General features: G+C 50.1%; 1 protein-coding gene across 30 annotated transcripts in view; it reads right to left on the bottom strand.

Annotated features, from left to right (window-relative positions):
• Positions 1 to 17,854, bottom strand: part of Mapt (microtubule associated protein tau) — a 99,437-nt gene that overhangs the window by 21,652 nt on the left and 59,931 nt on the right. For 9 of the 30 annotated variants that reach the window (XM_087203875.1, XM_087203870.1, XM_087203876.1 and 6 more), the window contains 3 exons: positions 12,482 to 12,547; positions 6,272 to 6,327; positions 2,330 to 2,462 (listed from right to left, as the gene is read on the bottom strand). In XM_087203875.1, coding sequence (XP_087060001.1) covers positions 2,330 to 2,462; positions 6,272 to 6,327; positions 12,482 to 12,547 — 255 coding nt within the window. Of the gene's footprint in view, positions 1 to 2,329; positions 2,463 to 6,271; positions 6,328 to 9,185; positions 10,263 to 12,481; positions 12,548 to 16,362; positions 16,450 to 17,854 lie in introns of all 30 variants that reach the window. The other 21 variants (XM_087203868.1, XM_087203872.1, XM_087203869.1 and 18 more) reach the window with 4 other exon arrangements.

Here is a 17,854-nt window from a genome sequence, read left to right as displayed (position 1 = left end):
TCCGGGCAGTGCTGTGTATAGACATGCTTGGAAAAACTCACTTCTGCATCGCCTTTACCTCAAGCAAGGGCAATACAATGGCAGGGCCCAGCTGCTGCCCTTCAGCCTGGACTCACTTGACCATTTACCCTCTGGGTGGACTGGAAGCTGTCTGGCAGGTCCAGGGCTCCTCAGTGGAACCCAGCCTCCAGGAAGTCATACCCACGCCCATCTGTCTGCCCAGCTCTGCAGGCCACAAAGCTGGCTTGGGGCACACGTGGAGGAGCCCAGCCTCTGTTACCTCCCCCACAGTGCCCTCCCCCACGAACCTTTCCTAACACCAGAAAAGCATTAGGCCTCTCTTTCTCCACAGACTCAGTCCTGCCCTTCTCTGGCATCCTTTTCCCCCAAACATGAGGCTGTGACTACCCTTCTCAGGCCCTGTTACAGTTCAGGTTTACTATTCTTTCTGCCTCATGGTCTAGCAGTTCTCAAAGTGGGCCCCACAAACCCCTAAATCAGAATATCCAGAGCTTTCTTATTCTTTTTTGAGGGGAAGGAGGCAAGTATCCAGAGGCTTTGAGGAGAAAGTGGGACTAGTAACATGCAGATTTCTGGGCCCCACCCAGATCTGACAGAGTAGGATGTATAGGGGTGGGGCTGCCAGACTAGTTTTCCTCACTCCTCTCCCACCCATCCACCTGAGAAGGAAGCCACTTAACAAACACTCTTCCCTGCTGCCCAGAATGGCCAATCAGCCAATCAGCGGCTGCTCTTGTGAAGTGGAGTAAGAGCTGCAGTGTTTAGAGTTTGGGTTTCCTTGCCTTAGATGCCTCTAAGGCAGGCAAGCTCCATGGCAACAGGACAGGGGATGCCTTTCCTTTTCCACAGAAGGATACAGGGCTGGGGATGTAGCTACTTGGTAGGCTGAGGCAGGGGCATCACTTGAGCCTATGAGTTCAAGACTAGCCTCAGCAACACAATGAGACCCCATCTCAAAAAACAGAACAAAAACACCAGGAGTTGGGCATGTAGCTCAGTGGTGAAACACCTGTCAAGCATTTATGAGGCCCTGGGTTTGTTCCCTAGTACAGAATCAAAAAATCAAAACTCCTCTACCTAGTAAATGCCAGTGAGGATTTCCCACTGCGACCTCGGTTAGGGACAACCCAAATTTCCACCACACCAAACAATTCGAGACACATGCTCCTTGCCCTAAAGCAGATGAGAACATGGGGTTTGGCAGTCCCCCAGACAGATGCATCTGCACAAACCACATGGAGAAGAGAAGCAGGGGGTGAACTGCTCCACACTCAACTCCATGTACAACCTACATGGGCTCAGCAGGTCCCCCAGCCCTGCAAACAATGCTGGGGATGGTGCATACACCAAGGGGGTCTGCCTGCCCAGGGAAGCAGGCCCAGAATTACCTCTCTTGGATTTTGTCCCTGCAGGGGGTAGTTTTCTCTGCACTTGCTTGGAAGCTTAAAAAGAGAAACCCACAGACAACCTCATTATAATCAGGATTAACTAATGAGTTCTTCATGTGGCAGCATCCAGGCCAGCACAGGAAAGGGAGCCAGGGAGTGGAAGGCAGTTTGCAGGAGCAGGAAACAAGGTCCAGCACCCCGGGGAGGCTCAGTCCAGCAGCAGGCAGCTGCCTGGTGGCAGTGAGATCCCAGACCAAGGCGTGCCCTTGTCTCTAGTCAGCTGGCATAATGTTAAACGAGCAGCATCACGATCAAAATCATTTACAAATCAACCCAAAATTCCACTAATTTCCCCTTGATTATAAGTGTTTTTCTCTCATACAGAGAAAAACACCAGGTAAAGACACACTAAGCAAAAACACAAAAGCAACAGCTCTTACGGAGCGGTGTCTTGGCAGGCACCACATTCCACACTCATCAAGATCACACAGCTACCAAGGCAGGCTCTGTGGCCACCCAAGGCCAAACCACCACAGCTATGAACAGGTCCCCAGGGCACCCAAAGAGCTCCACTACTCCTAATGGCACCATGGACCTGAAACGGCTGGACAGAAGCCCAGCTGGGTACTCAACACTGATTGGGAGATAAACACTGGTGAAAGAGTGGGAGCAAGAGCTGAGGCAGGATCACCACAAGTTCAAGGCCAGCCTGGACTACATAGTGGGACCTTGTCTCAACTACCCCTCCACACACACACAAGGAGAAAAGTTCCAAAGGGACTGAGAAGAAAATGAACATTCATTTGCTTAGTAAACTACAAAAGCACTGATCAGCTGCCAGGCATTACTGTCAGTGGCAATTGGGTCTGTATCTTCCGGGAGCTTACACTGACTAGGCCTCAAGGGAACATTCTTCTTACCAGTGCTAGGCGATGTCTTTGGGGTAGGTGTGGTTTTGGCTGGAATTCTGGTGGCGTTGGCAGCGCCTTTCTGACCTGGAGGGGCTGCTCCTCGGGGTGTAGTGGTCTTGGTTCCAGTTTTGCCATCAGCCCCCTGTAAACCAAATCAGGGTAAAGTGGTTTTCACCATTGGGAATGATGACTGTCAATGAGTCAAAGTCAACCTCATTCTACCACCTTGACTCAAGGAGGTGAAGACAAGGGTAACCTTTTGCCCACTGAATGCAAAACACATCTACAATCTCAAGGGTTTGCTGGGCATTCAGTCCCACTACTCCATCCCTTTGCCAAGAACCCTATTTACTAATTCCTCTCAGGGGAACTGTTTGCATTAGTCATCAGCACTGGTTGTGCTAACATGTTTTATCAGAAGACAACAGGGCTCGTAGCGTAGCAACCATCAGGGTCATCATCCACTCTGTGTCTGGTTAAAGGACAGGACAATGGGAAACTATACCCATTTTTTGACTCTAATTATGGATGTATCTGACCAATAGTAAGTGGCTGATTTCACCAGGGGTCCACGGAGACACTGTTTGTTGAACCTGACCTTCCACTGAACCTGAACAAGAATGCTAAACATTTTCTCCCAGACCACCCTCAGTTTTCAGTAACCCTTAAGTTCTTAGCAACCTCCAAGAGTCCTTGGTGAGTCAACATTGATGAAAGGTTGGGAGCGAGAGCTGGCACAAGCACAGTCTGCTGATCACAGGCAGTTATGGGTTTGGTTCCCCAGCTGATGACCGTCAGATGTAACATGAACTCCAAAAAGAAACTGACATGAACCACAGACCATAAGATGGCTCAGGAGGGGGCAGCTTGGGGACAGGTGTGCTGCAGGCCAATGCTGTGGAACCAAATGAGGACACAGGAAGGGCAAAAGAACCCAGTCAGAGAAATGGCTGGCTTCCTTCCTTCCTTCCTTCCTTCCTTCCTTCCTGGTACTTCCTTGCAGTACTAGGGATTGAAGCCAGGGCCTTCACAATGAGCTTCATTCCCAGCCCTTTAAAAATAATTGTTTTGAGACAAGATCTCTCTAAATCACCAAGTTGCCCAGCAAATTTGCAGTCCTCCTGCCTCAGCTTCCCAGGTAGCTGGGATTATAGGCATGTGCAACCACTTCCAGCTAAGAGGCAACTTTCAAACCAGAATCCACCAGGCGTCTCAGGGGCTGCTGCTTGGAGGGGAAAGTACAGCTCCAAGCCTCCTTTCCCTTCTCAATCAGAACTTTAGTATGCATAGCCCTTCTTCGTCAAAGAAAGGTCTCTGCAGCTAAGGAAACCCATCTGAACACCACTTCAGAGCAGCCTGGTTCTTGTCAAAGGTGGTTTCCTTACCTTGAATTTTATCTCCTTTGCTCTAGAACTGCCAGTTCGGGGTGTGACAGGAGGGACGTGTTTAGGAGAGGAAGTTGGCTCGGGGCACACGGCAGGGCTGGAGGGTTTGATCAAAGGGTCTGAGCTACCAGGAGTGGGGTGTGTGGGGCTAAGGCAAGGCCTATTTCTCAGGGTTTTAGCACAGGAAGGTGTGGATGTCTTAAACATAAAAATAAATAAAATCAAAATAAAAGTCAGCACATGGGGGAGGGAAAACAAACTCGAGAAAAGACAGTAACTAAACATAAAGCAGGCAGGTCATAGTTCTGAGCAGTGATTGCACATGGCATGGTCAGGTGCCCTCATGAGCCCTTCTGATCAGTAAGGAAGGAAAACCACCATGTTCCCTTACGGAATTACCTATCAGCTACATACACATTCCACAGTGCCAATGTATGGCACACATTACAACGGAACTTTGATATATTTTAGTATATGTGCTGCTAATGTGAGCACTTGACAGAACTTTGAAAAGAGAAGATGAAACATGGATAGAAGTTCTAGTATGTTCATTCTCCAGCCATTGGATCTTCTTGTCCCACTCTGGAGAACACTGGTTAAAGGTGCTTCACCCTCATTAAGTCAACGGAGATCATCAGGGTACAGGAGTCTTAGGTTGTTTCTTAAGAACAGGTTCCTAACATGTCATGGGAACCAACATATCAGAGGTGCCTATTTTCTGCTCAGATCTTGTGGAAATGATGGGGTGCTCATAGATTCCGTCTGATACCACTGAGGCCACACACACACACACACACACACACACACACACACACACACACTTTCTGATTCAAGTTCCAAATAAAACTAAACGCTATCAGGTAAATCCCAAACTGACCAAAGTTAACTCCTGAACATGTTCCACATATTTACATATTAAACCTGGTATGGTGGGTGCTCGAAGGAGAAGTGCCTGTGGAGCCAGACAACCTCTGAGAGGGAGCTGCCCCCTTGAACATGAATGGGTACTTGATGGATGGAGGCTGATACCCACAGTTTGTCCTAACTGTCTCTGGAGACTAAGAAGCCTTGTCCCTAGTGGAGGAGGGTGTGGAGCCACACTATGGGAATACAATCGGAGAGGCTGAATCTAGGGGTGCTCTCGGGTGGGGGCCAGAGCTACAGAGCAGGGTCCTGATCAGAAACTTTACTGGGCTTCTCTGGTGTGTTTCTTACTGCCTTTGGATTCCCTGCCTAAGTGGCAGCCAGTGGCACCACTGAGCTATAGCCCCTACCCCACAGTGGTGGTTTTCTGGGAAAATCCCACCACAGCCCTAGATAAGACCTATTTTAGAGGAATACAGAATATCTAATCTAAAGGCTGCCAGGGAGGCTAGGGAAGTATGTCAGAAGTAGGGTGTGTATGTAGCATGCACAGGCCCTGGTTCCATCCCCAGTAACAAATCAATAAATGCTGTCTGGAACATCTGGATTGTAATCAGTAGTAGAGCTCTACAAGGGTCTCCAGGTCCAGAAGGTGGCTCTAAAGTTGAGCTGCTCCCGGCAGTGGCTGCCCTGGGTAATCATATCAGTTCCTGCCAGCCTGTATCCCTTTCCCTCTCACTCATGCCCCCTTCCTTGGGGTCTCTTTCTTGACAAGGTTGAAAGTGCAAGGTCCCGAATTCGATCCCCGGTACAAAAAAACCCCCACCACTGTGCAGTTTGGGGAGCATTTTAGAAAATATAAAGTTACTAAAAAAGGAAAATGTAGCTGAAATGAAAGGCAAAGAGACTGGCAGTATGTTAGGTTTATGGCGAGCAGGTTGCTTCCTTTTGTCTCCAAGGTTGGCTGCTGAAGCCTGACTGCGGCTTACCCCAAATCGTAGCTTTGGCAAGACCACAAGATGGCATCTCCTATGCTAACCCAACTTCTCCACACTACATGTAAGATGTGGGTCAAATTTCCCTCCTCCATTTCCTCCCAACCCATGTCAGCTCCACACGGGGTTCTGCAGTAACCAAGCCGTACCCTCTTCAGATTTCTGCTTCCAGGTCTTTGTTTCTGCTGTCCCTCCCCTGGCCATGCATTTCCCTGCCCGGAAGCAGGGAACCTCATTTGTGTTTCCTTCTGGGCAGAAATCTTCATTCCTCTCTTCTGCGGCTGGAGAGTGCTTCCTTGCTCTCTCAGCCTCCTGTTATGTTTTTCTACATATGTTAAATGTGTGTGTGTGGTGCGCATATGCGCGCATGCGAGTGCACACTGAGCCTAGATCCATAGTGGCAAGCATGAGATGTGCAAAATTGAAACCTTTTTGCAGAAAATGTAAACATACATTCATTAAATTATGCAGAGGCTATGGGAATTAGGAGCATAAATTCATTAACTCGCTGACTGCCCTGCCCTGGAATAAAAATTGATGAATTCTGGACTTTTGAAAAGCATGCAGAAACATACAATGCACTTTAAATGCCAGTTATGCTCTAGTGACAAGCACTCACCACATTATATGGGAACAAACTCAGACACAAAGCACAGCCTCTTGGTAAACTTGTCAAGCAGCAGAGTTTCATGGTATTGTCAACTTACCTTTGCTTTTTTGTCATCATTTCCAGTTCCGTCTTTGCCTTTACTGATCATGCGAGCTGATAAAATATAAAATGAGAAATATGTTACACCTTATTTTCACAGTTCATGAGAAGAGCCAGAAATAGTTCAGGATTGGATCAGAGATACGTGTCAGTTTAGTTGGGTTTGAAGGAGGAAACCCAACTGAGTTTCTCTTCCCTCCAGTCTGCTAGCTCTCATTTTGTTAGTACCAAAACAGCACACTGCAGCCATTGGTTGGAGCAACACTGAGAGAGGGGCAGCAGGGTGGGTGAGGGTGGGGACATGCAGAGGGGATGCAGAGGATGCGGTTAGAGGCACAAGTGGCCACAGGGCTATTGAGGGAAGGTAATGTGGGCTCGCACCCACAGCTCCCTTCCTGTCCCTGCCAGAGCCAAATCCAGTCCTGGGGAGTGCTCAAAAGCCTCAAGACTGTGGGGAGCAGCTCAGCCAGGCTCTGGGCCCCTGCAGGAGCCCATAATCAGGGTGGATGGTTATCCACACTCTTGCCAGGAGGCCTGGCTTGGTTTCCTATGTGGTTCTCACTTACCTTCTGGAGCCTCGATGTCCGACAGGAGCCACCACCGATTCCCCTGCCATAGGCTCTCAGTTTGTAGTAAGTCCAGTGTCCACCCTGCTGGCCATCTATGCTGACCACACTACCCCCTACTCTCAGTCATCTGCTATGAGAATAGGTGAGCCAGGGTGATGTCTTTGCCCCCTCAAGGCTGGTTGCACCCCCAGAGCCTGCCCTTTACTAATGGGGACCTTAGTTACAAGTCCTGCTGCTTTCAGATAAGCCCATCCCACCCTGACCCAGCCCCGTGGGTCTTCCCATTACCAATGGGCCTCTAGGGAGGCTAATCCTTCTTTTCTTCTCCAAATCAGCTACCAATGAATTACCATCAAGTATCCTCCAGACAACATCAGGATTTTGGGACCAGCCACTGACAGCTGGTGTTTAGGAACTGCACCGTGGCCTACTGAAGTCAGCCTTCTCATCAGTGCAGCCTCACCTTTCACTCATGCCCTCCAGTGAACACTGATCATTGATTTTCTTCTTTGGTTTCAGAATCATATGCCCTCTGCCCCGAGGACAATGGGGTCTCTGGATTGGTCGAGAGACAAGCACTGCTTTCTAGCCCAGGGGTTTTCCAACTTTACTGTGTGGCAGAATCACCTGGAGAGATTGCTTAAACAGATTCCTAGACTAATGTGGTCCCCAGGAAGAGAAGCTCCAAGTGGATCTGGCTCGCAAGTTCCTCCCTTTGGTCATCATTCGTGTCACAAGAGCATCCTTGAGATGAGGATTTCCCAAATCAGGGTAGGACTCAACAAGCCCTCTCCAGGAGATGTGACCAGGTGAGATAAAATAAATTTGGGAAATTCATACTATGTATCTTTCCCAAAGGGTCACAACATACATTAGCATATTAATGGCCCCGATAAATCCTGCAGCGGCAAAGCCTGTTTAACTTTGCTTAGCCTGTTTTTTCCAAACTCATCAGATCATGGAGCCATCTCTCCCATCCTCATATACACCTACTGACCTGTGATGGACCAGGATTCAATCAAATATCACTTTAGGAAACCTGTGAAAAACTGTCAAATCACAGTCATTTGTCCTCTACTGCTTGGAATTTAAAAGAGGACACAGGACTTTTTTTCTGACTTAAATTTAAAATACAGGTTCCTTCATCTACAATATTTCAAAGTTGTCTCTAGAAGTGGAATCCAATCAAAACTTAACAGATGTTTATGACTATTAGATTAAGTGGCACTGATCTCTGGGTTTGGCAAATACGTTTTTTGGTATTAGAAATTGAACCTAGGGACTTTTTGCACTGTTACATCCCCAGCCCTTTCTATTTTGAGACAGGATCTCACTAAGTCACTAAATTGCCCCGAGTAGACTCAGACTCGCTGCTTCTCCCACCTCAGGGTCCCAGAGTTCTAGGATTACAGGTGTGTACCTCCCTGTCCAGCTCCTGCAAATAATTCTAAAATGAGAAGTATTCGAAAATTCTAAACCTATGCAGCTTCCCCTAGAACATAAACCTGAAGGGCTGCTATGACTGTGCTCCAGGTGGGGTGGAGCTGAGACCCCTGTGATGACAGCACCCAGAGTCTCTGCCCATGGAGGAGGGGGCACTTTGGACAAGGAAGATCATGTTTCTGCTCATTTTCTCTCCTGCCACAAGGCAGGGCAGGGTGTGGGCAGGGCTGCTGCACCAAAGGCACCTTGTGGGCCCTTGGCTACCTCCAGTTGCTCTGTGGGTGTTGCCTGCCAAATGTGACAAGCTGTCTGCTGACAAGAGCAGCAGGAGACAGGCACTTGGCCTCTGGATCTTTGTTAGGAGGTGGGGTGTGGGAAGAGTGTCTTTCAGAGCAGACCTACCTGGATTCTGAACCTGGCTCCGTCACTTCCTATAGGTGACCTTCAGGAAATTACTTTACCTCTCTGAGCCTCAGTTTCCTCATCTGCAAAGTGGAACTAACTTTGCCTACTTAAAAGTGTCTAGAGGGTTCTAGACCATGAATATGAGGGTCAGTTGTTATCTCCTCTGTGAAGTGTGCTGACCAACCTCCTGCGGGATGATGGACCATGGTTGAAACACCAAGTGGGTGGACAATCGAACAGGGCTAAAGCACCGGGCGGGAGTGTTGGTGACATGCAAAACAGTGGGCAAGAGTGAGAGGAGCACGTGCTACCGGAGCCTCGTGGCAGGGGGCTGAGGAAGGGGAGTGGCGGCGGCCCAGGTGGCTGATTTAGTAGCTGTCCTAGAACCTTGCAGGAGGCAGGAGCCAGGGAGGGCCAGAAGCTCAATGGCAGTGCCTGCAGCCTGGATGACACAGGAAGGCGCCAGGGGATGAGCGAGGGAGCTCAAACACAGACCTTTGAGTTGAGGGACCCGGCTGACAGATCTCCCCGGCAGACCAGCTGCAGGCTGCTTCTCAGATGGCTCAGGAAGGTCAGCCTCCTTTGTGGCTTCCACAGAAGAGCCCAAGGCCTCTTGCTCTTCTCTTCGGGCCCTCGGAAGTATGGCCCCTTCCAAATCCGGCTCTGAACATGCCCGCTCCTTCTGCACATTAGCTTTTATTTCCACGTGGAATGTGAACTCGGGAACAGCCCCATGCCCATCCACCATGGGCCCTGTGCCAGGCCTGTCAGGTGGTGAGGCCAGGGTCTCTGTGGAAACTTTGGAGAGGAAATTGACAGGGAGCGGGATGGCACCCTTGGCTGGGAAACCAGGGATGCCAGCAGCTTCTCTGGAGGCAGCATGGGGGAGTGGCCCGCTGGGTGCTGGGGAGGCCTGGGAAGGAGGTGAGTCTTGGGGTGATGATTCATCAATGTCACGATCTTCATCCACCTCCTTGTCACCCCCCAGCCTTTCTTTGCCCTGGGTCCCCTTCAGAGGGGGCCCCTTCCAGTCCTGGTCTCCCAAAAGCTGGTGCTTCAGCAGTTCAGAGCCTTGGTGGCTTCTATCCAGGTCGTTGGGTCCTTTCTCTAAAGGCTGCTGTGTGGCTTCTGTGGGGCCTTTGGGCAGGAAGGGAGCCCTAGGCATGTGGGGCACGTGCGGGAGGGTGAGACCCAGGATCCCCGGATCTGAGGCTTTACCTCCATGGCACCCTGGTGCCCTGAGCAAGCTTTCCTGGACACCCTTTACCCTCTCCGGCTCCGTGTAGAGATGTCCAGGGAAGGAGGGCTGTGAGATGACTAGAGCCTTGTTGGCTTGGTCCCCATGCTCTGGTACCCATTCCTGGGTTGGTTTCTGAGGGCCTCCCGGTAGGGGAGGCCGCAGAGGAGGATGAGCAACTTCCAGAACAGGAGCTTCTGACTGTTTTTCACCCAGAACCAGCACTGAGACCCTAGAAACTTCTCTGCTGTGTCTAGGCTGGACTTGAACACCAAGCTCCTTTGCCAGGGGCCTCTTGGGGGCCTCCCTCTGCTCACCTGGAACTCTCATCTCTTCTGGGTTTGAAGAGGCAGCAGTGGCAAAAGGTTAGCAAGGGTGCAGTAATTGTTTAAGAGAGGGACATCATTCTTGCCATCAGAAAAGGATACCTAAGGGCCAGGGATTTAGCTTACTGGTGCTGCACCTGCCTTGCAAGCCCAAGGTCCTGAGTTCCATCTCAGTACTGAGAAAAGGACACTTAAACACATCATAAGCCCATCTAACAGAGGCAGATGTGGCTCTGGGCTCATTCCACTGGTTTTGTTTGTTTGCAGCGAAACTTCTCTTGCTCTATCTGCCAACAACTTGCTGAGGGACTTTGGGTTTTCTTATCTAGTCCTCAGTTTTCTCATCTATAAAAGCAGGGAGGGCTGGACCTGGTGACTTCCAAGGCCCCTTCTGGTGTGGATGTTATCCCTCCATCTACTGATGAGCTCTTGCTGGCCAGGGAGTACACCAGTATCTCTATGGCCTTCTTGTGCACAATCCTCTGGGCTACAGAAGCCTTTCCCTCTTTCAAGGGGATTTAAATCTCCTGAAGGTTCTGGCCTTTGGTGGGACTTGGCTGGGGTGCAGCAAGGTTCCCTTTCCTTTCCCCCTCTGTCTTTTGCACTTTTTTAGTGCTGGAGATCAAGCCCAGAGCCTTGTGCCCACTAGGCAAGTGCTCTGTCACTGAACTATAGCCCTACCCCCCTACTCCTGCCTTTATAAAATTTTGAGACAGTGGCTGGCCTTGAATATGAGATCCTCCTCCCTCAAGCCTCCAAGTAGCTAGGATTATAGGTGTATGGTGGCATGCTTGGCTCATAGGCAGGGCCACTGTGGCAACAAATGGCTCAGGGTACCCCTTCTCTGTCTGATCACACAACATGCTGCCCACCAGTTCAGTTGATTAAGGGGACACTCATTTTTTCTGGGTCATTCATGTGAATCCCCCTTTATAGTATCTGTATATTAAGGACAGGTGAGTTATGCTCTTTAGTTTCTCCCAGTAATCACCCTTAATTAATTAATTACTTTTGTAGTACTGGGGATTGAACCCAGGACTCCACATAATAGGGAAGCACTGTACCACTAAGCTACTTCCCCAGCCTGGCACCATTTATTTTTTCAACTTTCATCTCTGTGAACATCCCACCTGGTCCCAAAAGAATAACCCATAAACTTCCCAGCTCTCTTCTAACCAAATCTATACCCTAAAGATTTCAGGAACTCGGGCTGGGGGGTTGGCTCAGTGGTGCCTGTGCCTGCCTCGCAAGCACAAGGATCTTCGGTACCAAAAAAAAAAAGAAAAGATTTCAGGAATTTGGAAAAGAAGATCTGGATGGAATCAGGGAAGGAAAGAAGACAAGTGTCTGGGTATGCAGCTGCGAGCACACTGTCCCCTAGGGGCCAGAATGGGCAGTGAGGCCTCATGCCCTCTGCAGCAGAATGCCTTGAAGCCAGACAGCACTGCTGGTGATGCTAAACAATGGATAAACTCCCTATGACTTTTTGGAGAAAAGAACAGTATCTTCCCAGATCTTCTGCAATCTAGAAACTTCCATATTATACAGTAGAAGTTAGCCAGAAAACAATAGAAAACAAACCCAGCCCATGTTTTATCTATATTAGAAGTCTTCACTTTCTAAGATTCTCTAGGATTTTTAAATCAAGTTCTTAAAATGTTTATATTAAAATGATTATAGATTAAATAAATGATTATAGAAAGCTACTTTTCTTGAACACAGCAGTTTAGTTCCTAAGAAGAAAATTATAGTAAGGTTTGAAGGCTGCACTCCTGGATAGGTCAGAGCCACCCATGATGCAAATTTGCATTTTGATTGAACATTTGTCCTCAGTTCCCAAGCTGAATGAAGCCAGCTTCCTTCAGGATACTGTGCCCCAGGAAAGACTCAGAAATGGTATCATAGCTGGGGATTTAGCTCAGGGGTGCCACTGCCTGCCTCCCAAAGTGCAAGATCCTGAGTTCAATCCCCAGTACCAAAAAAAGAAAGAAAGAAAGAAAGAAAGAAAGAAAGAAAGAAAGAAAGAAAGAAAAAAGAAATGGTATCATAAAAAAACCTGACAGGCTCTTTCCACATTTGAGGAGCCCACCTTTGACAAGAACCAGCAACCCAGATCTCCTGGATGCAGGGATTAGGGTGCAGGTCCAGGCTTTTTTAGGGTGGAGCCCGAGTGCTTCCATCCCCCTCCTCACAACCCCCAAATTGTGGAGGAAATTTGGGCCACTGACCTTGAGTCACATGTCCAGCAGCTTGGTCTTCTAGGTTTGGGGTGTCTCCAATGCCTGCTTCTTCAGCTGGTGTAAACAACAACAGGGAGAAGACAAAAGCAAAGATAGTTACTCTTTGTTGGATCCCAAGCTTTCCACATCTGTTGATATCTTTCCTAAAACCTACAGAAAGGCAGGCCCTCAGACAGCCTGGGACAGTGATAGCAAATTTCTCTAAACAAAATCCACAACACCCACATGCCTTGGCCCTAAGTGTGGCCTAGGAGGAAAGAGCTTCTCCAACAAGGGCCCACCTTGCTCCTCCACCTTGCTCTACCAAGATCACAGGGTAGGGAGGTGGGAACGGCACTTACCATGAGTTGGGCCGGGAGCCATGTCCCAGTGGCAGCAATGCCACCCAGGTCACCCAGAGGGCAGGAGTTCAGGACGGACTAGGAACAGCAGGGGGTACACCCAGATGCCACCACTCACTTGATCTCCCCGACCACCCATCTACTCATCTGTAACCCCAAGGAGATGAGGCTCATTCATCTTGCAGGAGGACGGCAAGCATAGTATAAGAATTTGGTGGGGCTGGGGATTTAGCTCAGTGGTTTTGTTGCCTGCTGCGCAAGCGCAAGGACCCAAGTTCGATCCCCAGTACCAAAAAAAAAAAAAAGGAATTTGGTAAAGGGGCTCAGCATAATGCCTGTGTAAGGTAGGTGTCCCAAAGCTGTTAAGTTTCTTCCCACCAAACCCCCTTCATGGCACACATGGAGCAAGAACTGCCTTGCTGAAGAAGGCTGGAAATCCCTGTGAGTCAGGGTTTTTTGGGGGGAGGGGTCTTAGGCTCCTGTTCAGAGAACCCCAGTCACCTCAAACAAAGAAAACTGAGAAAAGTCCCTGATCACATCAACAGGACCAAAATCAGTAAGTATTCATCCTGGAACAGGAGAAGTTAGGACATTACAGACAATTGTCCAGAGGCGGCGTGTATAAGGCAGTTGGTACACACTGCCCTCACTGCCCTGAATGACCAGCCTGCCTGAGGTGGGGTAGAGAGACCCAGCAGCTCAGTCTCTGCACTGAAGCTGACATGTCCAGTCACCACTGCTGCCCGTCATGGCTGCCTCGGAGAGTGCAACAGGGAAAAGATTCTCTGAGTTTCTGGGCAGCCAAGTGGTGGCCTCCTAAGTACCCAGCTGTTGGTGGTGCCAGGGCAGCTCCAGTGGGGTGGGAATGGGCTCAGGAGCTCTGCATCCACCAGGTCATCAGTACAAACACCCTCTGAGTCCCCTGGAACCCACACTGTGCTGCTCATGAGGTCTGATGGTGATGGCTCCTTATCATGCCATGCAACAATGGGCAAGCATTGGTCCAACAGTCCAGGAATCTCAGCTCCAGTTGTGGAGTTGGTCTGAGTTTCCGACAAGGTTATGGAAATGGAAGAAGGTCTCAGTAAGTCCAGCTAAATGGCCACGGAGTTTTTGAGACAGTGGGCACAAGAAAGGGCATTCTGGGACACCATCATGACCATGGCACAGACAAGCGGATTTGCCTTCCTGCACCAATGCAGAGATTTGACATTCTTGCCCTGGTTTGAGGCAGAAATTGGAGTCTGCTGATGCCTCTGACCGGGGGTAGGGGCACTCAGAAAACCCAAGGGAGAGAGTGCATGGAGATGGCATCACATCATTAACATTCTCTCCTCTCCCTGGGAGGATTTTCATGGCAGGACTCACAGGCGAACTGCAGCCCCAGTGGTATCCACAGGTGGGTTTCACAGGAATACCAGGATTCTACAGATGGATGTGCTACAGCAAGGGGCTAAACTAAAGTCCACAGAGTTAGGGAAATGCTTACTGACTCTAAAACCTCCTGCTACCCTGAGGACGTGAAGGAGAAAGAAGGGGAGAGAATTTTTGAGAATTACTTTCTTGGACAGAGTAGCTTCAAGGGTTGCGGGTGGCTGCATGGCCATCTCCCATCTCAGTCCCAGGGAAGTCTTTCTAGGCACCAATCACATGCAGATATGTGGCATGTGGACCCTCTGGCTCAGAATGTGGTGGGCTGATGTCAGGGCCCCACTGGGAGCCCCACAGGGCAGGAGACGAGCTGGCCCTGCCAGAAGGTTGTGTACCCAGTTTGCTTGCCAGTGTTCCCTGCAGACCTGATGTAGGCACATTAGAGACAGTCATGTGAGCATGTTAGGTCACATCCTACAGGCCACTGGCAGGACAGCCACTCTCAGCAGAGTGAGGCTGGAGCTGGATCTTCAGACCCCAGGGGCAGAGGAGAGAGGACACGTGTGCTGAAACGTAGCACAGAGGATCTTCGGGGAACAGGAGATGGGGTGGGGGAAGAAGAGTCTGGAAGAACTCAAACAGGGCCCTCTGAGAGAAGAAGTTACCTCCAAACACCTGCAGGGGTGAGAAGCAGCTCACACCATCGCGTCTTACCCACTTGCCCACACCAGCCCAGAAGAAGGTGCTGCTCCTCAGAATGACTGCCACATGGGACTGGCCTTTCTGATCAACATTTATAGACTGTTTTTCAAATATGGAGAACAAGGTGTTTTTGATTACCCAGGAGCAATGGAAAAATCAAGAAATGGCTGGAAGTTTCACCCTTAGTCAGAGGACAAACTCCCACTCAAACTGTGAAGGGCCAGCAGGAGACAGAATTGAATCACCTGTAATGTCATGCTGTAAGTTGTTCCATGGCCTTCAAAGGTCCTTCACACTCAAGGCTGAGGCCCTTTCAGGCTTCAGAAACTCGAACATGGCCCTCACCCATCTCAGAAGACCTCACTGCTGATCATCTTGCAAGGCAGAACTGCACTTTGAAGGAGCAAGGGTGTTACTGCTCGCCCTGCAATGGGCGTTCTCAATGCAGGAGCCCTGAGAGACAGCTGCAGGCTTCCCGTACAGTCACAGAGAGCACACCTTCTGGAAGGGAAGAAAAACCCCTGCCCGGGCACTTCCCTGCTCTCCACTGATGGTGAATCCTGTACAGAGACCTTCTGCATTTCTCCCGCTGTCCTTCCTCCCCCTATCTTTTTTGTTTTTGGATGGACTCTTGCTATTTTGCCCAAGCTGGTCTCAAATTTATGGAGTCAAGTGATGATCCCACCTCAGTCTCCTGAGTAGCTTGCATGTGCCACCACACCCAGCTTCTGCATTTCTTGCAGAAATGCACTCTCCATTTCCCCAGTGGTATAGGCCAAAGAAAGAGGGCCTGAAGGGAATGACCCCAGAGGCTTCAGGCCATGCTGGCCCTTTCCTAGGATCTGGTTCAGGGTAGCTCTTGAGTGACTGGGTAGCCCCATCCCAGTACTATTTCTGTTGGTGGCCTGTCATCATCTGTGTTAGCAGCAGACTCACACGCCTGTTCTAGAAAGAGGTTTGAAAGGCAACATGTCCTAGAAATGGATGCAAAGTCACATTCCTGAACTCCACCAGGACTACCCCATTAAGACTCCCCAAAGTGTGACACAGTTGTCTGGATCCCGCTTCGTGCTTGGGTGCTCCTAGGGGGAAACTACCCCTCTAGGGTAACCTGCCACTGGGCAGAGTCTGAGCAGGAGGGTGGGCTGACCTCAGATGTGCAGGAAGCATGGATCTGTCACAGCCTGCCTAAGAAAACCCTGCAGAGAACTCTCTGGAGCTGATTCCCTGACTGAGGCAAGGGGAGGAGGATCTAGAAGGAATCCAGAAAGCCCTAAGTCCCCTGAGAGGCTGGCAGGAAGCAGGTAGGCACCAAGGCCCCCAACTCCCAACAACCCAGGATTCCCAGAAGCCAGTGTCACCCATGTTCCTATCTCACTTGGAAATAAGGGTGACCCAATGTGCACCCCTCACTGGGGCCATCACTGCCCTGTGATCTCTGGGGGCTGCCCTCACCTGTGGTTCCTTCTGGGATCTCCATGTGGGGCTGGGCGGCAGCCTGCTTGCCAGGGGCTCTCTCATCCACTAAAGGTGCAGTCACTTCTGGAAACCACCAAGAGTCACCTCAGAGGGGCCGGCCAGCCGCCCAGCTCTCTCCTTTGCTGCATATGCAGGAGCAGTGCAGGGAGGGGAGTCAGGAGGGGACTGGCTGCATGCAGGAAAGCACCAGTACAAAGCAGGTCCCAGCACTGCTCCTGCCCCATCTCCCCAGCAAGCATGTAGTACATGGCTGGAGGGGCAGCAGCCACTGGACACCAGCCCACCCACCAGGAGAGCCAGCTTGTGTAAGCACTGCAGTGAGAAGGACTGACTGCTGGAGCGGTCCTGGCATTTCTAAAGAGGAACTACTGAAAGCCAAATGATGGTTCCCTGCTGTGTGATCCTCAGGATAGTGCAGGAGGACAGCACTGGGAATTCTGTAGATAGGGCCAGCACTTGTGGTTTAGCTCTGAGGCTTTGAGCAAGTACTCTGTCCTCTTTGGGCCCCAGGTCCCTCAGGTATAAAATGGGATTGTCATCACGGGTGACCTCTGAGCTTTCTTCCAGCTCTAAACCCTTGTCCCCCAAGTCTGTAACACCCAACTAACAAGCGCAGAGCCCCCTGTATGGCAATGACCAGGGCGGTCCTGGCCAGAGCTGGGTACTTGACCACTAGATGGGTCCAGCTTCACAGCAGAGGGAGGAGGTAAAGATGGCCTACAGGAATGGCAGCCAACATCTTATCAAGGTAAACACTTCTAGCCTGTGGTCTTCCAGATCCCGCCCTGGCATATGGGCACACATAAGGAGCTGCCAACTTTGAAGGCTTCCCAGAGCCAATGTCAGCTTAGTTTAGTGAAGGTATTTAAATTGTGGTCGACTCAGGTGCAGGCTCTGCAGCTGCCTTCCTGCTGAGAGCTGAAGCATGTGGGGCCCACAGATGTGCAGGTCCAAGCTGCAGTAAGACTAGGTAGGAGCTCCTTCCAGAGTGATGCTGACAGGACATTCACAGCTGTGGTTTAGCAGGCTGGCATGGATCTGGCTCAGTTTTAAGACCTTTTTAGGGTGGCAGGCAACTTGAAAAACTGTCCTAATCAGATGAGCAGGAAATGCCTTATGTCACCAGCTCTCAGAAGGAGAGCAGAGATAACTTTTCCATGCTGAGGATCTTGGGTAAGGACCATGCAGCTACATCCTCCAGGGACGTGCCATTACACGGAGCAACTGGCAGGCACTTGACAGCCACTTTCTGGATTACTCCAAAGGTGGATTCTGGGCCAGATTCTCAGTCTGTAACACAACATTCAAAGTAATGCACAGGCCTGGAGAGGGGTGAGAATAAAAACTTGAACCTCTTCAGGAAGGTCAGAAATGGAAGGGCAGATACCACGAACAAGTTACTCAAAAGCTATGTTCAATGCCCTTCTCCCTTGATTTCTTCTACTTAACAGGCTGAAAAGCACACTAC

This window comes from Heterocephalus glaber, unplaced genomic scaffold, assembly GCF_053883595.1.
Source record: "Heterocephalus glaber isolate CG9 unplaced genomic scaffold, H.glaber_assembly_v1.0 deba00001813, whole genome shotgun sequence".
In the NCBI taxonomy this organism is placed as follows: domain Eukaryota; kingdom Metazoa; phylum Chordata; class Mammalia; order Rodentia; family Bathyergidae; genus Heterocephalus; species Heterocephalus glaber.
The sequence above is the reverse complement of the archived record's forward strand: the minus strand, read 5'-3'. Positions and strand labels throughout refer to the sequence as shown.